Source organism: Serinus canaria, chromosome 1 (genome assembly GCF_022539315.1).
Source record: "Serinus canaria isolate serCan28SL12 chromosome 1, serCan2020, whole genome shotgun sequence".
Classification (NCBI taxonomy): domain Eukaryota; kingdom Metazoa; phylum Chordata; class Aves; order Passeriformes; family Fringillidae; genus Serinus; species Serinus canaria.
In genome coordinates, this window is record NC_066313.1 from 98,477,701 (window position 1) to 98,503,037 (window position 25,337).

The 25,337-nt window shown below is 43.8% G+C and overlaps 1 protein-coding gene across 1 annotated transcript in view; it reads left to right on the forward strand.

Moving 5' to 3' along the window:
• NHS (NHS actin remodeling regulator) overlaps positions 1 to 25,337 on the forward strand; it is a 241,077-nt gene that overhangs the window by 214,808 nt on the left and 932 nt on the right. Inside the window, exons 2-8 of the mRNA XM_030234236.2 lie at positions 3,050 to 3,202; positions 5,384 to 5,517; positions 14,144 to 14,206; positions 16,401 to 16,593; positions 19,769 to 19,900; positions 21,139 to 24,096; positions 24,578 to 24,704. Coding sequence (XP_030090096.2) covers positions 3,050 to 3,202; positions 5,384 to 5,517; positions 14,144 to 14,206; positions 16,401 to 16,593; positions 19,769 to 19,900; positions 21,139 to 24,096; positions 24,578 to 24,704 — 3,760 coding nt within the window. The remainder of the gene's footprint in view (positions 1 to 3,049; positions 3,203 to 5,383; positions 5,518 to 14,143; positions 14,207 to 16,400; positions 16,594 to 19,768; positions 19,901 to 21,138; positions 24,097 to 24,577; positions 24,705 to 25,337) is intronic.

A 25,337-nucleotide genomic window follows, 5' to 3' on the forward strand; every position in this document is an offset into this window, starting at 1 on the left:
AGGCAAAATGTCATTGCAGAAGAACAGGCAATGTGCAAAGGACAGGGAAGGACATGCAAAGGACAATGTGCAAGGAATGGAATGGAAGCAGGTCCTTTTTTGGCAGGCTTTTACTCACTGGTTAGCTTTTTCCCTCTTGCCTCTTTCCAGGAGTTTTTTTCCGAGTTTTGCTGCTCTGAGGTTGGGATGGTGTTCCACAAACATCCAGACTAACTGCATTCATTGTGGGTTTATACTTACTTATCTGTGGGCCAGCATTATCCTCCACCCTACCCAGTGCTGCTCCCTCCCTCTGAGCTTCTTCTCCACTGCAGGCTGAGAACATTCATCCCCTTGTAGCGTTTTTTGCCAGCACTTTTAGTTTCTACTCTGGACCTCCTAGAAAATCTACTCCAACTTTGGAGTATTTTAAAGGACTGGTCAGTTCAGCGAGTATTGTGCAGTATTTCTGTTTTCTTGGTGTCAGCAGGGTATACTCCCTGTTACCATGAATCAGAGATCCTGCAGGGAAAGATGAGAAGACATGGATGGGTGCTGGCTGGTACTGGAAGCTTCTTAATGCTCAATCATTTGAAGATAAGCAATGTCTTTGTGTTTTTTCTCCCGGGACAGCACTGTGCACAGCACTGCTGGCTAAGGGAGACTTGCTGGGTGGCTAAGAGGTCATGCTATTCCATCTGTCAACAGCAACGTGTGTCTGCAACAGTAGGTGTGTAGCAGAGCTTGCATGAACTTGGTTTCATTTTTAAGTTTCACAAAAGTATATTAACACAGCTCCTACTCCTATTTGTAAAACACTGTTGCCAAGGCCAAAATAGCTTTCTACAAGCTAAATTTTGCAACAAAATCTATTCTAGTCTGATGAAATGTCTGAAAATTTCGTAAGTAGGTAAAACTTTCCACTCACTTACTGATATTCATCACAGACAACTACTAGCACTTCAGTCTAGACAGATTTTTCTGGGAGTAGGAAGGAACTGCTTGTGCCTGCCTTTTCATTAGCCTGCAGGGTACATTATGTGATCACGAATATCACATGCCCTAGGCAATACAAAGAGTGGGTGAGGTATCGTTACTAATGTGTACAAAATTTTGTCCTGAGCTGAGATTCCCAAGGAGGAAGTGTGGCTCAGAAGAGGATCAGGGCATTTGTGTCTCAATACCTTGTATGTAAAACAGACATAGTGCTTTGTTACCTTCAAGGGGTAAAGGAGATATAAAATCAGCTCCTGTGAGTGAGGTATTGCCCTACTGCAGTGGTAACAGACAGACATGCCATCAAAAGCTCTCCCTGCAATTTGGCAACATTATGTTTTTGCAATGTCAAAAATTTAATTAGTAAATCCTCATGATGAAAAAGCACTGACAGGTTGCCATCATTCATTCTGCTACCTTCCTCCTCTATCATTTTTTCCTCCCCCCAGTGCCATTCCTTGCACTGACACCATGCCAGTCGCATGGAGCAGCACTGCAAATGTGCTGAAAAATGACTGAAACCCTGCCTGCAAAAATCCACTGATAAGCAAGGCAAGGCTCCCTACCAGACAGAGAGTTTGGGGTCCTTTCATTTTGCCAAAGCTCTGAGAACCTGAGCTTCAGCAGGTCTGTTCATCATACCACACCACCACCTCCATCATGACACCTACAAATTTTGGTGAACTGTTGGGGTTTTTTCTAATCAAAGAAACTGATGGTCTCTCATTATCCCACACATGACAGCATGGTTCCTAGGTTTCTCCTCTTCTGTCTGCTCCTTTATTGTTCTCCAACTGTACTTTCCCAGTTCTTTCTCTACACAAAGCACTGGTCTGCCTCCAGGCTGACTGAATGTTGTTTTGCATTAAAGAAAGCAACAAAACAAGAAAGACTAAAGCATCTCCAGCAAAGAGCCATTCTCTGCCATGGTGCACTGGCTACCCCTCAAAAGAGCTAAGAGAGTGCACAAGCAGGAAACTAGATGAGACCCTCAAATATGCAAAGGAGAGTAGTGCATGGCCAGCGGGGGGACCAGAGTGAGGCTCACTGGTTCTTTGGCTGCTGACTGGGAAGGGAAGCCCAGGAGGCACCTCCTGTGCATGAGGGTGCCTGTGTCACACTGTGCTGTGCTGCGAGCAAAGCAGCTGCAGCAGCTCCTTGGCGTTAGACTGGAGCCTGTCTGTATTGGTGCCTGTGGCAGAAGGAACAAGCCTAGCCCTGAGGATGTGCCACCTGCTCTGCTGCATTCTGTGGGCTGAGGATGAGCCTGCTCCCTGCTGCTGGCTGGGGCAGAGTGCTGGCATCTCCCATAGCCCTCCACTCTTGCTTTAGCCCTTGGAATGCTACCTACTGTGTACCCTGAGGCCGGGAATAGTCCATGGGACCCCCATGAGTCCCAGCACTCCTGAGAAATTATCTCAAACTTTTAGTGGACTTGATTCATATAATTTTCAGAGGCAGACTTCTGGGATTTCTCTTTGGAGGAACTGAAGTGTTCCTGTCCCTCAGAAGGCCCAGTCTATTAGAGAAACCTCTTTTGATGGGGGACAGTCAGAGTCTCTCGGCAGGGCAAGCTGTTAATCTCAGTCGTTCAGCCCTGGCAGGCAGTGAACTAGCAATTTGTCTCAGAAACTAGTTGTGTGTAACATGATGTAGTGAAAGAACACACTGGCAGGAGAATGAGTAAATGGGAAACCTATTCCTCCCACTGCCTTTGCTCAAAATCTCACTGTGAAAAAACTGATTCTTTGCATTTTGTTTTGCTGTCTATAAAATTATTATCCCTTTGTCCATTTATATAAAAAAACTATATAGTATCATTTCACCTGCTTGCCTCCATAGTGCCATTTGCAATCTGGTAAAAGGGCATTGCCTAAAGGCTAACTGGTATAACATGATGTGGAAACACAGAGAAGATAAGGTTTGCTGCTATTTTATTGAGAGTAAAGGTGCTGTAACAAACCCAGTGCCTGTTCTTGACAATGCAGTTCCAAACAAGAACCTTTCCTTTTCAGCTAGGTTGAAGGAAGAGAGACTGGAATTCTTATGTTGCACTCTATTTTTTCTCCTACAGCTGTCTCCAACCTTGATGCAGAGAGCAAACTGAGTGTCTATTACCGCGCACCTTGGCATCAGCAAAGGAACATCTTTCTCCCCTCCACCAGACCGCCCTGCGTGGAGGAGCTGCACCACCACGCCAAGCAGCACCTGCGAGCCTTGCGCAGAGGTAGGTGCTCCCCCACGCTCCAGCTCCTCACACAAAACTCCTCCATGGTCCACTCCAGGCAGCAGAACGATGCTCAGGCACACAGAACTGTAGGCACCGATCTACACTTAGGTACTCATGCTAAGGAATCACAGAACTGTAGAATCACAGGATGGTTTGGGTTTGAAGAGACCTTAAAGATTATCTAGTCCTAGCCCCCTTCATAAGGGCTGATACAGGAGCTCTGTGGTATTAGTTTCCACAAAATCTGGGCTGTCTGCTCAGGGTTTCCAAGCATGATACTGGAGGATGACTGTGTCCTTCAAGAGTGGCAGCTGAAAAGTCAGGTGACAGATGTCCTGGACAGCTTGGAAGGGTTGGGAAGGTCTCCCCTTCCCAGGCTAGGGAACATTTTCTGACATCATCTGAAAAACTGCAGACTGGTGGTCTCAAAGCAATACAGAGAGGAAGCAGGAGCAACAGGGTCATAACCAGGCTCCTGGATTCCTGCCATAAAGAAAATTTACTAGATGCAAACATCTGGATGGTCCTACAACAGCACTTTAAGGGGGAGGCAAAAGATGGGGAAAGGCCAGTTTTTACTGGGAACCTAATCAAGGGAAAATTATTACCAGAACATAAGACAAAATAGGCAAACAAGCCTATCTTTCTTCTGTGCCATAAGGAGAGAGAAAACCCATGCAGGTCATGCTTAAAATGTTCAGCAGCAGCCTCCTGTCTTGAAGCGTTTTGCACCAACAGCTCTAATTGCCTTGCTCATTTATTACTGTTATTAGCTTATAATAATAATCGATTATTTAGAACTGCAGAGCATCTGTTAGCTGGATAAGATGTTCCAATTAATTACCACATTTGACTGTCTCTGCAGGTTTTAGGTCAGGAACACACTGTGGATGCAGTGTGTCTTCATGGCATGGCAGAGAGTGGTACAGCCAAATTGCAGCCACAGTAGTGCTGGAGTAGAGCAGAAGTTCTTCTCTATTCTCAGCAGCTCTGCTTTGCAATTGTCCCAGAACCAGGCTGATCTTTGCCTGCCATCTTGTGGGCAGGAGAAATCCTGACAGCAGCATGTGAAGGCAGCTCCAGAAAATGTCCCATCATTTTAAAGTTACGAATCTTCGTTCTGGCAATTTCCCATCCTCCACAATTTATGGCAGCTGTGCAGGTTCAGCAGGCATCTTGTCATGTGCTGCTTTTATCTTATTTTCCAAATAACTGCATATATGGAGATGAAATTTTAGTCTGAAAAATACTCTAAACATGTTTACTGTGTCTCAACTCTCTATCAGAATTTCATTATCTCTTTATCTGTTTAACCAGGAGCAATTAAAATGAAATTTTAGGTCAGAAAACAGCTATGCTAGCAGCAAACACTGTTGATTGGACCACAGCTAGTGGAGCAGGTGAATATGTTCTCTCCTTTCAGCAGCACTCCATGCAAACAGTAATCATCTGTCACCTAAAATTAGAGATGGAAAGTCCATGAGTCCATTCTCCCATTCACTTGGAAGGTTCCAGAGACCTTGGGACTGATGCTGGAAGAGACTTGGGACTGATGCTGGAAGAGGACTGAATATTGTGAGCACATGCTGAAAGAAGACTCCTGTGAGCCTAGGGTGGATAGAGAACTTGACCTTCCCAGGATGGTCTCCTTCATGCTGGAACCTGAGCATTACCACTGCAACAACCTTCATGATGTCAAGCTACTGCTCAGGACCTAGCACTGCCATGCATCCAGGGAATAAAATCCCCCTGGAGCTGTGTTTCTGGTTTTTCCCTTAAGAGTAATATATTTTATAGGGATAGGATGCAGGCATAGTTATTGCATCTCAACATTTCAAGGCAATAGGAGCTGCAGATTCCTGTTGGAAATCAGGCCTTGGGTCTCAAGTGCCTAGAAGACAACTCCATTGTCTCTTGGGATAAATGGTATAAATCTCATCTGGGAGCAATTCAGCTGCAGTGCATATGCTGGGGTGTACTGTATGGGCATTGCTCTTCTGGGCACACAGATGTCCAGCTGCAACAGGGATGATTTGTACCAGCCACTGGAGAAGAGAAGAACCTTTGTCTTTGGAGTCCATTGTCCCGTACCTGTCTCTGTTGCGCTGTTGTTAGTAGAGATATTTGTATGTTTTTAACACTTTGAAAGACTTGTGTCTTCTTTCTCATTCAAAACAGAACATCGAAGCCGAGGTGATAACAGAGAGCAAAAAGTCCAGGGCCCCATTGCTGTGGTGGCTCCCCCCTTTCCTCCCTTCCCTGCAATCTGCAGCCAAAAGAGGCAAGCGATAAAGGACCGGCATTTGCTACCAGTAAGTCTTTCACTACAGCTACCACATACAAATACATTTTTGGCATGGTGGGACCCAGGTGTGGCAGTGCTTCACAAGTGTCCCCTCCCCAAGCTGATGCAGTACAGCAGAGCTGACCTTAAAGACGGTCAGCAGTAAAATGCAGGTCACAGCTTCCAGCAGCCAGCCCCAGGGTGGCAGTTTTCAATCAGAAACCTCTTCTTTTTTACCCGTGGCCAGCACACATATGCTCTTATTCACACATTCCTCCACAAATCCTCTACATTCACCACTCAGGCTGTAGAGGTAGCACTTTGAGGACCCTCCCATAATTTCAGAAAGTGCTGTAATTTCAGCCCTGGCATTAGCATTGCCAGGAGCAAAGCGTTCAAGGGCTTTTGAGTGCCAGCTTGAGGCTTGTGTGTGTGCAGGAGGTTCAGGAGCATGACCCCAGCTACAAGAAGCCACACTTTTCATAATCCTGTTTGGCAATGTTCGTCTCCATGCAGTTTTTTAGATGTTTCATATCTCACACATGTCCTTGCTACCAGCCAAGCAGGAACTCCAGCTAAAGATCTGGTCCTGTATATCTGTGCTGACTTGCCACTGCTGCACTGATTTGAAATCAAGTTAGCATTGACAATATGGTATTTAGCACTGTTAAGGGAAATGTGCTAGATTGACAACTTTAACTCTGATTAGGTCCAGAATTCTCACTGGCTTCAACTGGACTTTGATATTTCTGTGGCTCTGGGTGTTTCACTCACAGAAGTGTCATAGTAGGTAATTTTGCCCTGTACTAAGAGCCATTGCATTATTTAAAAGGTGCAGATCAGGCCTGGACTTGGCTTTCAAGTGAAGCATTTGTCTAATGCCAGCCCTCAGTCAGGTTGTCATAGATCTGCTCTGCATCTGCCAGGTCAGGGACAGTGGCATCTCAAGAGATGCTACACCTGTGAGTACATTATAAGCTCAGTGATGATTCAGTCACCACACTGAATCATCACTTACTTAGATTAAAAATCCAAGTACATTCATCCTAATCCATTGTATTAACCACATTTAAATACTGTAATGCTAAAGCACTCATAGTGTAAAAGACACAATGTAAACGAGTCACACCTGCCCAGGGACCAAAACATCAGCCAATCAGTCCATAGGAAAAGTTTTGTTTCTCATTTAAAAAGCATGAAATACAGAATAAGATTTGCATTAGTTTGACTGTTTCAGCTTTTTGGCTGCTTACCTCGTTAATTTTGAGGACAGCATCACCATCACTGCAGGCTAGGTCAAGTTTGAAGGCCTTATGATTCAACGTAAAGGAGATATCCTGATGTTAAAGGACAGACAGAAAAGAGTTTGAAGACAGAAAGAAGAAAAAGGATTATCTGTTTCATGATCAGATCAAGTCATGATCAGAGCTAGTGCTGTGGTAGGGTCACTGAAAGGTAAAGGGAAGGTGATGCCATGTTAAGGATCAGAACCAGTTAGAGATGATAGTTTGGACAGGCTATTGAATATAAAGCTCTCTTGGTATCAGATGGGGAACAAGGCATCTCTTGAAATTGCATACACAGTGCTTAAAGGCCTGAATCTTTGCTGTGTTTGGAAAACAACCAGTGCATTTTATACATTACTTCCATCTGTGGAACACAAAATAATAACAAATAGTGAGCAACTCTCTGAGCCCTGTATTAGTTGACAAAATTAAGTCATGCTGAATGCAGGTGTCTTGGCTATATCTGAAACTCCACAATTTTCTTTTCAAGAAGAAAAACATTAAACTTTGTGCCCACCCATATCAGACCTTCTTTTGGAAGCTGACTGGGTTCAGTGTTCCCCTAAGGAGAAGCAAACAAGAGCTCTTGGAGGACTGTTGTTCTGTTGATTTCAAGGCATCAAGCAATGTTCTCCTTTGGAAATTGCAAAAACTCTGCACCCAGAGTATTTCAAAGTGCCTTGACAGATTTCTGAGAAAACCCCTTGTAAATGGGGCAACTTAAAAATTGAAAGAGAATAAGGCAAGATGAAGCTGCACATGAATGTTGTCTGGCAGAGGTTAATCAGAGATTGTTACAAGGCACTGGAACAGTGAATAGCTAATTGATATTGTTCCAGCCTTCAGGATATAACGATACCATTACAAGAAAAAGTTGAGAATGCTATTATTGGCTAGCTTGCTCCTTATGGCATAAGCTTTTTTTTGACCGACATCTGCAAAAGTTTATCTCCTTCAGGGACTGCCAGTAATGTTTGATATCTGATTCCTGTTGATGGTATCATCTAGTCATCATGGAACTAAAGATGCTAAATCCACAAGAATTTTTATTCATGGCACAGCAGTATGGTGTATATTCTACTCTTCTGATGCATTGGGAGGGTGCTGAAGGGAGCAATACTACACAACCAAAACAGCCCCCTTTTGTGTTTCTTTTAAACTAGGAAAGGGATCAACGAGAAGCCGGGAAATCTTTGAAAGTTACAGGGTCTGACTTTTCCAAACTGGCTATCTAAGTTAAATGCATGTATTAAGATATTCAAATAAGAAACTTGATTTTGAGGAATGTTCATATTACCACTGTGAGACCTGTGGGAACCACCACCAGTGAAAGTTACTGAGAAAACAAGTCACTTAAGTCTGAGCCAAGGTTCCCTATGTGTGTACCTTTTGGCTGCTGCTACTAATTAGGTGGCTACGAGCTATTCCAAAGATCTTGCATATTGCATACTAAAACTAGAGAAAATCAATCACAACAGATGAAGATTCACTTTTAATCACAGCTCTGTTTACAGGGAGAAAGATGTCGAAGTCCCACAAATTCCCAGAAAGGACAAATGAATTCAAGTTCAAAGCGAGTAATGCCAATATAAATGGGTCTGGAAGGATGTTTTGGACTGTTCCATCACAAGATCATTTTGTTGTGGAGAAAGAGTAGAGAACTAGAAATGGAATAGGGTCTTTCATGTCTACTCTTGTTACAGGAAATGCCCTGATTTGGCTGATGAAATGTCCACTTAGCCCCAAGGCCAGAAGGGGATCCTTGAGGACAGAGTATAAGAACAGGGCATGGTTTATGCTGTTTACTGTCCCATGATTTAGCCTTCCAGTTTCATACAGAAACTGGTTACAGAGTTCCTGGGCCAGAGATCAAACACAGAATAATAACCACCAAAGAACCTCTCTGAGTTGACTGTGATACTTGTTTAATCCAAATTTTTAGCAAATTTACACCTTCAACAGCATCCTGTGACAATGACTTTAAAAATCTGTATGAAAATGTAGCTTTTGTTTGTTTCAAACCCAGTATCACATAATTTCATCATATCCCTTCTGGTTCTCAGACTATGAGAAACAGTAAGCATTGCATTCTCATTCCCTTTCTCCATGCTCCTCATGGTTTTGCAGACATGACTTCACTTAACTTTCCTATCCATTCCAGTCATTCCTTTTTAAAGCTGAAAAACTGGCATACTTAGTCTCTCTCTATACTAAAGAAATATCCAACTAAACACATTTAAAAATATCATTCATTCAGGCATTTTTGTCAATGAAGGAGAAGAACCCAAACCAAACCGAAAATAATCTGAGGAGAGTATGAGAAAGTTATGGACTTGCTAAAATGAGGAGAATATTTCTTACACATGTTCCCATGACAACCCTGCCTGTAGCACTGCTGAGGCCAGTCACTGAGTGTGAAGATGCTGTGTCATTCCAACTGCATTTCAGACTTCTCTTTAATTTTTTCTGCAATTCTTCTTTCTTGGGTTTCCCCAAGTCCAGCCAGCAAGGCTCTGAAATGTCTGCATTCCAGTTCAGGCTGTTATGGGACCACACTGTCTCAATCCCCGCGTGGCACAGCTTTTATAATAAAACCAAGGAGATGGAGCAAGGGAAGTCAGTATTTGGAAATCTAAACTCACAATTGCACAAATTTCAGTGTCAGTTTATTCATAATTATAATCTGAGCAGGAATCTAAGGGACAAGAAGCAGGAGGTTTTTCCAGACAGGGTTTCTCTGTCTCCGATGCCTCAGCTAGAGCAAATGTGAAGGGAAAATAAGGCATTGGGTAATTTTATTCCATCTCCTTGCCATTTCAGAAATATTCCCTGTGGTCTGCTTTAGGATGCTTTGCACAGCAAAGGGAAGGAAGTACAACTGAATATACTAACTTTCACAGAGTTTTCTACTGAAGCCAGATGAAACCTCAGTAAGAAACAACTGAGTTAAGGGACAAGCATGAGTTGGGCTCTACACTTTCTGTGTGCAAATCCTGCCTGAAGCTGTTAGAAATAAAACCTACCTGACTTAATTCATCAGACTAAACTCGTATAGCACCATTTGTGCAATGAGCCTAAGAACTACTACCCTGTATTGTGGGATGTTTATTTTGTACCTTTGTCTGCTGAAATGCCATGTGTGGTATGACTTCTGTCATGAAACATGTCTTAGTTTTGTCTTTACCCTGTCAAAACACCACAGCCATACATTAATTGTTAAGCATTGTCAGTACTTTAGCTGATTGCATTTGTGATGCTCCAAAAGAAAAGAAAACACCCACAAGCAGATAAAATAAAAACTTGAGGAGAATGAAACATACAGAAATATAAAGACTGGGAGCAGGCAGGTGAGCAGGGTTGTGATTTGCAGCAAAAAATAGCACTGCCAGAAATATTCCCATTATTTTCTCTTCAGCATCAGTTGACTGTATAAGAAAGCTGCTGTATAGTTATGAGTTTCTAATTAAGTAGTCAACTGTGCTCTGAAAATCCTGGAAAGCTGGTAGCCTTTTATTAGTGTTTTTTCTCCTTTCTCTAGACCTTCTGGTTTTTCTATCATGTAAATAAATACCATTTTCCTTAACTTCTGTGCTTTAAGGAAGCAGCAGGCTCTCCCTTTCACAGGCAGAGAGAGGGATACACAGAGGTTTCAGCCAGAGCCCCAGGAGTCAGTACTGTACTCATGGGAATGTGGGATTGAACACTAATTCACACTTATTCTACATGTTGCCTTTTCAGTGCATGAATGACTGTTCTTAAATGAGATGTCAGGATGTACTGTACACCTTATTTCTGTGTTTCCACAGGGTGAAAGCAAATTCTGTTTGCTGGAGACAACAGAATATATAATGTCTGCAGATGCTGAAGCAACATGCTGATGCTCTGCTTGGGTGAATACCACCCACTTTATTCATAAGGTTATCCTGGGAGGGAAATTTCCCCCACCTACTGCAATAGAAGCCCAAAGTTAGAAATAATATTGATCCCTTATGGTTTTTGTTAGCTGCAGCTTTTAGGCAGCAGGAGTCAGAAGTAATCCTCTTGAGAATAGCACTGTGTAGCAGCATGCACCAGCCACCTCCTGCCCTCCCCAAGACTGTGCCAGCTTTGTGCTGCTGAGAGCTTTGACTCTGCCACCCAAATCTCTTGTGAGATAATGCCTTGCTTGCCTGATCAAACACAGCTGAGGGGGAAGGAATCAACCCAGCCATGTCTAAATTCAACAAACATGTTGAGGATAAACGCTCTTGATGAGGCTTTAGCATTCTCAATCTTTAATTAACTGAGGAAAAATTGTTTATTTATTCTTGGGTTTATGTTTTTCCTGTCACCATTGCACTGTGTTCCATAGGCCCTGTGCACTAACTTTGAAATCCCAGAATCTCCTGGAAGGTAATCACTATAGGTAAGGCAGGTTAGGTACATGATATAACACAAATTATGCTTATTGAACCAGTCTTTCCTGTATGTTGAAAATGCTGAAAAACAGTCGTGTCTCAGAGCTTTGGGGGATGGAAAAGAGAAGAGGGGCAGAAGTGGCATTTTTGTCCTGTTATTGACCCATTTATTTCTTTCTCCAGATCCCAGCTCTGGGACAATAAATGAGGCAGACTCATAACTTGCCAGGCAGGCAAGTTTGTTGACTGCTGATTTGCTTCTTTGCTGCTGTCCTGATGATATTTTAAGGTTTTAATTAATTAAAATTATTAATGATGAGTCCTGACTTACATATGTGCTAGTAATGCTCTTCCTAAAATTAGGGTGTGATGTTCAGGGGTGCTTCATCTCAGCCCAAATTAAGTGCTGAAGGAAGGTGAGCTGAATTGCTCCTCAGCAGGGCCACTATCTCCTTCTCTGAAGGGGAAGCTCTGTTGACTAGTCAGACTTGGGCATCTGACTATTTTGTTGTAGTGCACACAATCCAAAGACTTCCACACTGAAGTGACACGGAGCACTGAGAGATCAGGTCACGTGCATATGCAACAAGATTTTTACTGCAAGGCACTTTCAGGAGCACAATAGCACCTCTGCAAGTGAGGTTGATGGGATAGCTCAGGAAATTAAGATGCTCACATATGTCAGTGACAAATCCCTACTGAAGCAATTATGCACCAGTTTAGTTTTAAAGCAATCTTAGCCCATTAAAGAAAAATGCACACTTAGAGTATTCTGGCTTTGTATTTAACAGAATGATTATCACTGTTTCTGTTTGCCAAGCACACCCACACAAAAGAAATTCACTTTTAAAACTGCCTAACTTCAGATTTGCCCATCAGACCAGAACTGCCTTGGGTTTATAATAATTATTTCTTGCTTCATTATGTGTTTACTCAGGACATTTAGAGATATTCTGGTTTTCTAAGTGAATGAGAACTTTTGAAAAGCAGCAGCTCACTCCCTCCCCCAGCATGGAGGTGTTGAAATGCTGAGGCTGCTGCTCTGTGCCAGCATGCCCCAGCTGCCCCAATGACAGGCACCACATGGGAACAGGCACTACGTGCCCTCAGGACCCCTTGGCAAGGCAGTGGTAGGACCACCTTTCTCAGTAGCACAGCTGTGACAGCAGAAACTGAAATTTTGCTGGTGACCTTCATTTTTGTCCTATCTCTAATGATAGGAAGTTACCTAGGAAGTTTGTCCTGCCATGCTTAAGCAGGGACCTGAGCCTCTGGCACATCAAAGGATGGCTGTAAGTATGTGGAACCAGAGCTGCACTGATGGGACAGACAGATGGATGACCATATCATGCTTGTCTGCCTGTAGCCCACACTGCTATCTCTGAGACCAAAGTTGAGGTCCTGCTGTTGCTCTCATGGACAGGTTTGCCCCTGAGTGGCTTTTGCATGTACCAGTGCTTGAAGCTCAGGGCAGGAGGTCCCTGTGCACTGACAATCACAGGACATGGGATATTGCAAAGATTTTCATATCCTGAACTCTTGTCACCTCAGCAGCATTAGTCTCCCTGTGTCCTGACCCTCCCTAGAGATCCTCTAGCACATTCCATGAGGAAGTTGAATTTCAAGCATCCTGTACCTGCAGTCAGTCTGCTTAGAGCAGGTGTCTGGAAACTTGGTCAGAGGACCATCCTTGGGTATCACAGAAGTAAGCAGACTGATTCAGTATCTCCACAGCCTTTGCTGCATGAACACAGGTGCTGCTCCCGAGATAAGGACTTTTCCCAGCTTGGGAGAACTGGTTTTCCACTGGCCTGGGAAAAACTAAGCTGCAGGAAATGTTCACTGGGAACAGCTCTCTTTTGATTTCCCCACTCTGGTCTCCTGTAAGCCTTATGGACAGCTCATCTGGAGGCTTCCCATGAGTACACAGGAACCAGGGAAAAGCAGGAGATGTTGCCTCTCTAGGAAGGGAGTAGGACGAGATGCAGGATTAGGCCTTTTGAGACTCACTACAACTTTTTGTCCTGAGAAGAGACCATATAATGCAAAATCTTTCAAAGTCAGGTTTGTTCATCTGTCACAGGAGTGTTGGTAATGATTGATAATGGCTGGGAGGAAAAACATTTGTGGAATTATCTGGCATAATTAGTCTAACTAATGCATGGAGAAATAATAACCCCTACCAAGAAATATGTGCTAGAGATTTCCAGAGCTGTCAACAGAGCTGTTTTCTTTATCTCTTTTTTTTGGTTTCCTATTTCAAAAGAAGTCAGTTGTCCTTCACGCCTTGATTTTGAAAACTGGACATTGCCACAAACAAACTAGAGTTTTTGACAGAAGAGGATTCTGGAGTTATAGGGATTCACCAAGACCCAGGACGTTGTGACCATTGCTATTGGTCCTTTCAAGTGTTACAAAAGTGACAAAAAGCCAACTGGTTGTTGTCACCTTGCCACAATGAATGCAAACTTAGAGAAATAGTGGTATCATCAGAAACACATAGCAATCAATGTATTTGATAAATTACCATCAGCATCATTATTTATATCCATTTGCTTAAAAATGAAGAAAAATTTGAAAAAAAAAATCCCTTACATTATGAAATAATGTACATTTATAATGTAATTGGATATGTATCGTGCACTGCTTCAGCTCCAGGCAGAACACAGTTTGAGTTACTCAGTCAATACAAGGCATTCTTGGGACAATTCAAGCATGTCTGTACAAGGAGGCTGAACCAATTTCACTGCAGTTTTGTCTAATTCAAGTAAGCAAAACCAGTACAGACTTCACAGGGATCCAAACCAATCTACTGTGGGGAATAAACCCATCAATAGGAAAACAGGGTGAAAATCTCTGCTCATTTTGGCTCTGATGCTAATTTATCCAGACAAAAATTATGTGCTTTTACAAGAATTGTTTTGTGTATGTTTTTAATTTTAATTTTTTTTTTCACATTTCACATTTATAGTTTAACAGCACCCGTTCGCCCTCCCCAATTGAGTGTTGCCACATGACCCCCTGGAGTAGAAAGGTACTGGAAAAACAAGCAATCCTCAATTAACAGCCCTGTCTCACTCTTCTCCCTTCCAGATCCTAACCCTTCCTCTTGCTTGCTTTTCACTTGCTAACTTTACTGTGCTAAAAGAAGACATTTCTGTTTTTCTCATGTCAGTAAGACACAATAATAACTTTTTCCCCCCCTTCTTTCATTCTTCACACCTTGGATAGGTTTCAGGAGCTCAAGGCCACAAAGCTGCCTCCCCCTATCACCTCCCTTAAAAAGCCTGAACTCGAACAGACTCAATAGCATTAGCAATTGCATTTTATTCTCTTGCCATGTTCTGCAACTGCCCCTTCTTTTTTTCCTAAACGGTAGGAAATGGTTTGGACAATGCCACACCGACAGCAGGTATTTATCCTCTGGCCATTTGGTGATGCCACTGCTTGGAGAGCAGGAGCTCTGGCAGCCAGGGTCACTCTGCCTGCTTTGTCCAGTGCTTCTTTGTCATCCAGGGAAGGATGAATTCGGCAACAAATGCAGCGTGTGTGTGTGTGTGTGTGTGTGTGTGTGTATGTGTATGTGTGTGTGTGTGTGTGTGTGTCTCTGAGTGTGTGCAAGGGTGGGTTTTTTTGCATGCATGCATCAAACTTAGGGCGGGGGGGGGGGGAGTTACCTAGGAAACAAAGTCTTTTGTGCTTGAAGTTTATATGAGCTATTCACGTCTGCCTGCCGGGAATCGGCACAAAAGCTGCAGGCAGAAAGAAGGCTGCAATGTTTGACTGAAATCCTACGTGGGAAAGGAGGGTTTTCTGCGGGCGGGAGAAGAGGAAACCTGTGTTGTCTTGGGTCTGGGGGTGCTGCAGGAGGTGACACTGACCAGGTAAGTGTGTGCCTCCAACAGTTTACACAGTAGCTGCAGAGTTAAGGTCTTTAATGCTTTTGGGGCCGGGACGTAAATGCTGTTTGGCAAGCCTGAGATGGATAATTCCCTCAGGATTTGTGAGGAGCCTGGGTGGAGGGATGGCAAAAGTACAATGGCAGAAAGGGCATGGTCCTGCAGTGTTCAACACCCACCTGCTCAATGCTCTGCCATGGCAATGTAGAGCAATATTTTATTTTTGCCCTGTTTGCTACCAAAACTAAAACTGGCAAATAAAGTGTAAACAGCAGGCATGAAGGAGGGAAGGCTGGTAGTTAAGCAGCTGGGAATTCAAGACTGAAGAGAAAGCCTGTCTGAAAGGGATTGCAGTTCATTTTTAAAAAATGAGAGGCAGACAGATGTCCTGAGCTGGCCAAACAGTTGTACCAGTTTACGGAAGAATGTATTAATGGAAGAAGGGAGGGAAATTAGGCAGAAGAAGGTAAAGGTAAGTTTCTCCCCTCTGTCCCTTCCAAACAAAACAGAAACTTTTTTTTTTTTTTTTTTTTTTTTTTTTGCAAACAAAGAGCCAACCCCCCAACCCAAGCTGGCAGCTACACCACACAAAAACGCACTTGCTTTATTTCTCTTTGCAAGATAGGGTATTGGGGGATTTGTTGTTTCTTCCAAAAGAAAACAAAACCTCTGTGTTTCTTTCATGCTGTTTACTTTTCTCTCTGTTTCTTTATCTTCAGCATCTAGTACTTCTTGTAGTATGCTACAAAAATATACATGGTTTCTAACCAACCTTTTGAATTTCTTCTGGTGGTGAATACTCTTTTCTTTGGTTGTTATCCCCCTGTCCCAGCACTGTCAACACCTGCCACTTCCTACCACACAGCTGTTGGATGGCTGTACTATGGTCTGCTCTCTGTCTGTGTTTGTACAAATGAAATGCAAATGGTTATTCTGAAATATGGATGGGTCTTCTTAAAAACTTTGGACCTTCTGATGCTTGAATGAATGGTTATATGAGGCCAGTTGCAGTTGCAAATGAGAGCCCACATGTCTAATGCTTGTGGTAACTGAGGACACGCTTGCCATGGCTATGCATGAATGCAGGATGACAGAGGAGATGGCCTGTAAATGTCACTGTTTATGTGCTGAGTTCCAGTATGCTGAGGTGTTTTTCTCCTATTAGCAGGATGTTAAATTTCCATTGGAGAATGGCTGGTGCTGTGCAACTTAGAACGATTCCTTCCTGCATCCCTGTAATTGATTTCTGATTTGTGTGTCCGCTTTGTTTCAAAATTAGCCTTGTGTGCCTGAGTGGGAGACACTGATTTTGAATGTATTCATTTGCAGTCCCATCCACCAGAGGACGAAGATACAGATGTCATGTTAGGGCAGAGGCCGAAAAATCCAATACATAATATCCCTTCTACACTGGATAAACAAACCAATTGGAGTAAAGCACTACCTCTCCCAACTCCAGAGGAGAAAATGAAACAAGATGCCCAAGTGATTTCTTCTTGCATTATCCCCATCAATGTCACTGGTACAAATCTCTTCTATTTCTTTTTGTATTTATTGCATGGTTCAAGGGAGGTCAAGTACTTATTTTGTTTCATTTGTTTGAAGTCATGGGATTGTGCAGTCTTGGGGCAAAGATCCTAGCTTGAAGATTTAGTTTCTGAAAGACAGTGGGCTAAATTCATCCCTAATGCGTGACTGCTGGAGTCACTGAAGCTGCACCTAGGATTAATTTGGCCCATATTTTGAGTCATGTTATATGGTGTAGCATAACCCTAGTTCGCTGTATAAACAATGTACTTTTGTTGTGTATATAACCTACAGTCTGTATTAACAAAGACCTCAAATAACTTTTTGAATGTAGCTGACTGAAATAATGCAGAAAGCCACCAAAATTAATCATATGATTATCATGTGTAGCAGGAGAAGAGAAACTAGAGAATGTAGGCTACTATTTGCAGTGCTTTAAACATGCAAGGCATGAATGTGTAGCATGCAAACCATCGCTCTGAGATCTCTTTACATGCAGCTATACTGAAGGTATAGTAATGGCATTTTCTTTCATTTCTATGTTTGGAAATATTTGACTAGATTTATTTGAAGGAGAACTTGTTTATAGAAGCAGCAGGTATATCACTTATTAAATGTGATGACTTATTTCCAGAATGAAAAATCAGGCTGTTTTTCTCTTTCTCTTTTTCTCTTTCTTTCCTTCCAGAGGGCTATGGTAAACATAAAGTTGATCTGAATTTTCCTCAATAATATTTTCAAGTACCAAGTTTTGATTAACTAAAGAGCATAAAGTGGGCTAACTTTCACAGTTATAGACTTCAGTGTAAACAATTAGGAAAAAAGAAGGGGGCTTTCAGTTAACCTTCATTCTCCAGAGAAAATATTTGTATTTAATTCTATTTTCCCAGTAACTGGGGGGTTGGGGTAAGGTCACAGCCCCTCACATCCATTGTTCTTCCCCATGTCTATCAGCAGTGCACAAATCTTCCTGCAAGAGAGGCTGTAGGATTCACCATGGTGCTGGAAAGAGTTGTATGCCCACAGTCCAGCTTCAGGTCACAACCAAGGCTTTTGGGCTTACAGCATCACGGTCACAAGTCCCCATCTGCTCTACCGTCAGCTGCATGAATCCTCCCAGCAACAGCAACACTGTCTCAGCCCCGCTCTGTCCTGGCAGAGGTGACACTGCACAGTGCCACCAGCTCTGCCTCCCTGTGGAGGTGGCAGCCAGGAGTGGGTGTCCCTTTCTCCAGGACAGTGCTCTGGCCACAGAAGGATTGGCAGCTGGTGGCAGGACAGCCTGCATATACCCTGCTGGGCTACAGGTCATGAGCAAGCTGGTTAAGGTCATAGGCTGGGCAGTGCCTCTGGAAATCCCCACAGAAAGTCATAAGATAGTGTGGCATATTTCCACGAGGTAAAGCTGGTGGTAAAGTGATGCTCCTTTTAGTTTCAGTACAGGACCCTTACCAGTGCAGGCTTTCTCACAGGGCTATTTTCACCTAGTGCAGCCAGAGGACAGTTAGGTCCGGGACCAATTTTAACTTTTCCAGTAATAGCCATTTTTGCCTAGACTCCACCTGCCACACATTGGAACCAAATTTCCACTGATCAGTTTTACAGATCAAGAATGGTATGTAATCTTCTGGATGTTTATGTGTATCATTCGCATTAGCACCAATGGGAATAATTTGTATGCATCACAGGGAAGAAATACCCTCTTCCACTTTCCTCTCAGAGATGACCCCCGTGCATCTGGCACACAGAGCATGTTCAGCTAACTCACAGTTGCTGGAAAACCAACAGTGATGCTGACTGATTTTTTGTTTCAAAGAGTTTGCTTTTAGTTCTCTGGTTTTGTTCTTTAAGCTTCTCCCAACCCTGAGAAATGTTCACTTTTTTGAAAATGATTGTTGTTGGAGTTTACGGCACTTTTGTTCCATATTAAAGAAAGTTCTTCCTCTGCTTATTCCAGGGGCATTGGTGGTTACAGGACATCTGTCTGAAGCCTCTATTTCACTGTAGTAGATTTCAAGAAGAACTTTTACAAGAAAGTTACTTTTTAATGTTTTACATTGTTATGTAATGTAATATGTATGTGTATGTCTGTGTATAATTATGTTTTCTATAATTATACGCTATTAAAATAGAGCTTCTTATCAGGATTTCTTTTTCCTTTTGTTTGCTTTAGTTTGTTTGTTTTTCTTAAGATTACAAACCACTGTACCAGCAATCCTTATGTTAGTGTTTTATGGACCTGGCACATTTTTTCCAACCTGTCCCATGTCAACTTTAGAGAGCATGAGTGAGTGTACAGTTGTGCAAAAAGCCAGCGCAGATGGGCACTGGCCTTCTGCTCAGTCTCCTTTCAATGTTTTTTTTGACTAGACAGCATAAAATCAAACTGAAAGACACTTCCCTTAGCTAATGCCATGGAAACATAAAGAAAACAAGGAATTCTCACCTATTCTGTATGAAGGTTGTCATAAACAAATGTACTCAGGAACTTGTGCTTCTAAGTCTAGTGAGGATCTTGACTGCGTCACCTGAGCAGACTCCCACATGGGAAAACCAAGCCAATTCCTGATGTATGCAAGTAAATGGCAGTTCCCCATTAATGTCACTCTCAGTCATGTGTCATTGTCACAGAGAATGCTCTCTAAACTTGCATGGTGACTTGGCCCCATTTTAGCTGTCTCCTTCCTTTTTGAAATGTTAGCTCCCCTGGCATATTGGTCTCCTAAGAAGAACCAAACTACTGCAATATGGCATTAGAACCTTAAAATGTTTTTTTACGCTTACTTAAAATAAGTCAGGCCACAGGTGGACAGATAATGCTTTGCAGAGAAGTTACTATCATTGTCCCTATGATAGACAGATTAAATAGCTATAAGAAAGATGCCCTGCTACCAAGAGCTCTTTATTTGCTTTCCTGATTTTCTTTCCTTTTTCTGTTCTTTTTCTTTTCATGCCTTCTGTTATTTTTGGCAGACCAGGCTGCTGAGGGGGAGCTGGAATTAGACGTAAAACTGTGATATACTGTGATATAATTTACATAAGAGCTACATAAGGGCTCCCTTATGTTTATTCACAGGCTTAATCCAAGCTCACATACCTCCACTGTGTTCCAGCCATGAAAATTTGTTTACTATTTCTAAAGGCTAATGAGACCTATTTATGGGTTGCAGGAGTTGGTTTTGACAGAGAGGCTAGTATACGCTGCTCTCTTGTTCATTCACAATCTGTACTACAGCGGAGACGAAAGTTGAGGAGGAGGAAAACCATCTCTGGCATCCCCAGAAGAGTGCAACAAGAAATAGGTGTAGTATAAATACAAATCTTCCGTAGATAGCTTTCTAACCGACTTAAATTGCAGGCATATGAGCTGGTAGCTAGTCTTCCAAAGAAATAAAGCCTTGAAAGTGTAAATGCTTGTAGAGTTTAGGAATGACATGTTTTGTTCTTTTGATTTACTACAGTAAGAAAAGCTATATTACTCCATATGGCCTTGAAGGACTGGGGGCCTTACTGAGTAATATAGATGTACGTGTTCAGCTCTTATTGTGTAAATGTTAATCAGTTCTTTTTTTCTTTTTCATTTTATTTCTGTTATGAACCCATAGTTATGTGCATAAAAAGTAACTAGATTAAGTGAAAGTTTTTTCTTGCGTCAGGGGAGTTTAAGGTAAAGAACTGACAGATGTTACTCCACAAAGTGGTGATGAGTTGTCACAACAGCTGGATAACTTAGATGAGTGGTTGAATATCCACCACAGATACAGCTGCTGGTACTCTACTCTAGGAGTTTTGCTAAACATTCCTTTTATTTATCACACTCCTCAGTTCCTTCCTATTATTCTTTATCATCTAGAATATTTGCCTTAAATCTACCAAATTACCTCACTTTTTGTGTAAATTAGGAGCAACTCTGTTGAGAGCAAATTCAGCGGGAAATTCTTATTAACTCAAAACAAAACTAACAGAATTGCTATTTCTTAATATTCATCTGCACCTGAAGATGTCTCTGGTGTTTCAGTCAGTTGCCATGAAACTTGATTGGAAGCAGAAGAAATGTGTTTATCATAAGGAATAAGTAATCAGAGAACCTATGAAAGAAAGATCCTTTTGTCTTGCAAATATTCCTGATAGTAAAGAAGAAGATAATGGAAATTCTGAACAGACAGGAAGGAGAAAAATAATTATTTTTAGAAGCTTATGGAGTGTTTTGTCCAGCAGCCAGTCCCGAAAACTTTAAGTAGCTGAAATAGAGTCGTAAAAACTGAAAACTTAGTATTTGTCTTAATATTTAGCACAGCAAGCTCAGCTCCACATTGAGAACGCATTGCAGAAGTCATGTTGTAGGACCAGAATTTCCCTACCTCACCGGCAGGAGATCTGCCTTATAAATTCTTTATACAAAACTTAAATTTGGTCCAATGCTCAGAAAGATTAAAAAATAAATACAGAAGATAATATCTTCTTGGGTTGCTCCGCGGGTTGTCTCATGCCAGGAAATGTGGAGCTCTCTCCCACTCACCCAGCTTTCCATGTGCCCTAGATTCAGACGAGTCACCAGTGGCAAGAGAGCGCAATGTGATTGTGCACACAAACCCAGAATACTCTGGCTCCAGCAACAGGAGGTTGGGGACCCGGGATTCGGAGTGCCAGACAGAAGAAATCCTGATAGCTGCTCCCTCCCGGCGACGGATCCGTGCCCAGCGGGGGCAGAGCGTTGTCGCCTCCCTCTCCCACTCCACTGGCAACATCCTGGTGCTGGCAGACAATGGGGATGCAGTCTTTGCTGCTGCTGTGAGCAACCGCATCCGCTCGCGGAGCCTTCCCCGCGAGGGTGCCCGGGCCAGCGAGGGCCATCAGGATGCCACCACCAAGAGTGCAGGGTACGAAGCAGAGCACTTCCTAGCTGGTCAGGAAAGGATCCCGAAAAAGGGGAAGGAGATCTTGAGCAAGCAGGGTTCACAGGAGTGCCAGCCCATTGGTTTAACTTGTCCTCAGCACCTGCACAGCCCCGAGCACAGCATAAGCGAGAGGGGGAGATCACGGCTGTCAAGGATGGTCGATTCAGGCAGCTGTGAAATTTCATCCAACTCAGACACCTTCGGGAGCCCGATTCACTCCATCTCCACAGCAGGAGTCCTGCTCAGCAGCCACATGGACCAGAAAGATGACCACCAGTCCTCCAGTGGCAACTGGAGTGGGAGCAGCTCCACATGTCCCTCCCAGACATCTGAAACCATTCCTCCTGCTGCCTCTCCTCCACTAACAGGCTCTTCACACTGTGACTCCGAGCTGTCACTCAATACCGCTCCCAATGCCAACGAGGACTCCAATGTCTTCATCACAGAGCAGTTTGGTGACCACGCAGACAAGGTCAGGGGCCACAGGGCAAGCTCCTTCACATCTACTGTGGCGGATTTATTGGATGACCCCAACAACAGCAACACAAGCGACAGTGAGTGGAACTACCTGCACCATCACCATGACGCCTCCTGTCGCCAGGATTTCAGCCCTGAGCGCCCGAAGGCGGACAGCCTGGGATGTCCCAGCTTTACCAGCATGGCCACCTATGACAGCTTCCTTGAAAAGACCCCCTCTGACAAGGCAGACACTAGCTCACACTTTTCTGTGGATACTGAAGGATACTATACCTCCATGCACTTTGACTGCGGTCTGAAGGGTAATAAAAGCTATATTTGCAACTATGCAGCCCCAGGCTCCGAGAGTGGCCAGACCGGGAGCATGACTTCCAGCCTAGCTGACTATGCCTGGCAGGAATGTGTGAGCCACAGGAGGCAGGCACAGCAGTGTATCTCACTGAAGAAACCAAAGGCAAAGCCAGCCCCACCAAAACGCAGCTCGTCTTTGAGGAAATCAGAGGGCAGCACTGACCTTCCTGACAAGAAAGAACCAAAGATCAGTGGTGGGCAGCATGTCTCTCACACTGCCAGAGAGATGAAGCTGCCCCTTGAGTTTTCAAACACACCTTCCCGAGTGGAAGGCCCCAACCTGCCAGCCAAGCAGGAGCTTCCCTGGCCAAACCAGGATGATGGTGGGTTAAAGGACACTCCATTTGACACCACCAGTATCCCCTCCTTTAAAGATGAAGGTGCTGAACAACCTCACTATGCAGACCTCTGGCTTCTGAACGACTTGAAATCCAGCGATCCTTACAGGTCCTTGTCCAATTCAAGCACTGCTACGGGTACTACAGTCATAGAGTGCATCAAGTCACCAGAGAGCTCTGAATCCCAGACATCTCAGTCTGGGTCACGAGCTACAACCCCATCCCTCCCCTCTGTTGATAATGAGTTTAAGCTTGCCTCCCCAGAGAAGTTGGCAGGGTTAGCCTCACCCTCCAGTGGTTACTCCAGCCAGTCAGAGACGCCCACCTCTTCTTTTCCAACAGCTTTCTTTTCAGGACCGTTGTCTCCAGGGGGGAGCAAGAGGAAGCCGAAAGTTCCAGAGAGGAAGTCATCGCTGCAGCAGCCACTTTCAAAAGATGGCACCGCCTCAGTGAGCAAAGACCTCGAACTTCCAATTATACCTCCTACTCACCTTGACCTAAGTGCTCTTCACAATGTCTTGAGCAAGCCCTTCGCTCACAGGCACCAGCTGCATACCTTTAGCCACAGCAAGCAGAGCGCAGTCGGGGAAGCCCTGCAGCCCGGCCCTCCCTCTGCCCTCGCCATCACACCCTCCGTTCTCAAGTCTGTCCACCTCCGGGCAGTCAACAAGCCTGAAGGAGTGAAACATAAAGGCAGTACCCCAGACCTGCTCTGCATACAGGAGACCACCTTGATGGCAACCGACGTCTCTTCAGGCAAAATGAGGCCACTCTTAGCTAAAAAGCCAGTATCACGCCAATACTCTACAGATGAGGCCATAATGCTGTACATTGACACTTCCCCAGCAGAAACAGGCCCTGGAAAACCACCTTTAGAGAAAAGCTCCTCTTTTGGTGGGCAGAATAGCTGTGAGAGAGAAGCTGTAACTTCAGCAAGCATGGGTCTGGTTGAAATCAAACCTGGGAAGGACCAAACACACCTGGCCACTGAACACTTACCAGAAAGCTCTCTGACTCAGACATGTGCAATCCCCATGGATGGCTTTCAGAAGGACTCAGCTGTCCCCACAAGTGATGATGAAACAAAGAAACCTGTCCAGGGAGCAGAAACAGTGCACGATCTTCAGCATGTGCAGGCTCAGCAAGAGCTCTCCACAGGCAGCGAGGGGAAGGTGGAAGTTGGGCCCGTGGATGAAAGCCCAGCTCAGGCTGAGGGACCAGCCATCACCTATCAGTTTAAACACGAACCCGATGTAAGCCACCATGTGCCTGGGAATATCAACTATGAAGCAGAGATGGCAGCAGTAGATTCACTCAATGAAGAGAGTTGCAAGCAGGAAAACGGTATCACATCAGGTATCCCAACCAAAAGTGCCTCTGATGACAGCAGGGCAGACGAGACGGTGGGCGGTGCAGACGAGCCTTCGCTGAAAGGTCAGTTGGGAATTCTGTGTCGTACCCAATCAGGCAGTTTTGGACGGGATGGTGGCGGAATCAAAGCAGAGTGGCACATCACCTTCCCTCTCTGGGTTGAGGCATAGACCCCTCCCATGTCTGTAAGCTGGCCCCCTAGCCAGTTCACAGCTATTTACACTTTTTTTAAAGTATTCAGACTGCATTTGTGACATTTATTTCCTCCCTTGTGCTGCATTTCAGCTGAAAAGATAAACGTGAGGAGGATCGGCCTTGGGTACAGAAGAGTTTGATTATCACAGCTATTATGTATATGGGAGATCCTGTGTTGCTCCTTTTATGGGCTCCAATAGGGAACAGACACAACTTTTAGATTAGAGGGCAAAGGCTGTATGGTGGTATCGCCCACTCAGCTGTGAGGGGAGCTGGTGTCTCCAACTGGCAGTGCTGTTGCAAAATGCCGTGGAGTCTGACTCATAACGTGGCTTCTTTCCTTTTTAAGAGTCTTCTCCAAGCGACGAGTCCATCATGTCTCCACTGAGCGAGGAGTCACAGGCTGACACTGAGGATGCCTTTGTGTCTCCAAACAAACCCCGCACTACTGAGGACCTGTTTGCAGTCATTCACAGGTGACCTAACCTTGTGGCAATGGGAAATGGTAACATGCATCCCTCCACGGTTGTCCACTAACAATAGGTGCAGGATAGTAATTCTGTGTTTAAGTCTTGTCCTCAAACTATATTCTTCAGTTAACTCAGTTTCATTTTCTAAAAAGTAGCTTTAAAACATGTTTTATTATGGCATGGAGTGCAGTCTGAGTATCTTCATGGCATGTGTGGGATGCTTTACAGATAAAAACATCAAGCTGTTGTCTCTAACCAACATAGATGTCTTCAAAGAAAATTACCTGCAGTGGTTCCTGTCTTCTGCCTGCCAGTCCACCAGCTCTAGTCTGGTGAATGAATTGTTACAGGGAGAAGGGTATGAAAAAGCATCTCTTCAATTTTAGAGTATTTTGTAGTCGCTGAAATTTGGGATCACGACTGAAATTGAAATTTTCTGATACTGAATAGATTATGCTGCATATAATTACTGCCTAAATTTCTGTATGTATTGTTGTCTTTACAAAGTTTAGCTGGTTGTACATACACTGCCTTGGAAGAGCTGGTTAATTTTGAGAGAGACTCTGCAGCTCAGTGCCATGAGACACTCCAATAGCCTCCAATATTTTACAGAGGGCTTGAGAGAACTCTGGCTATTAT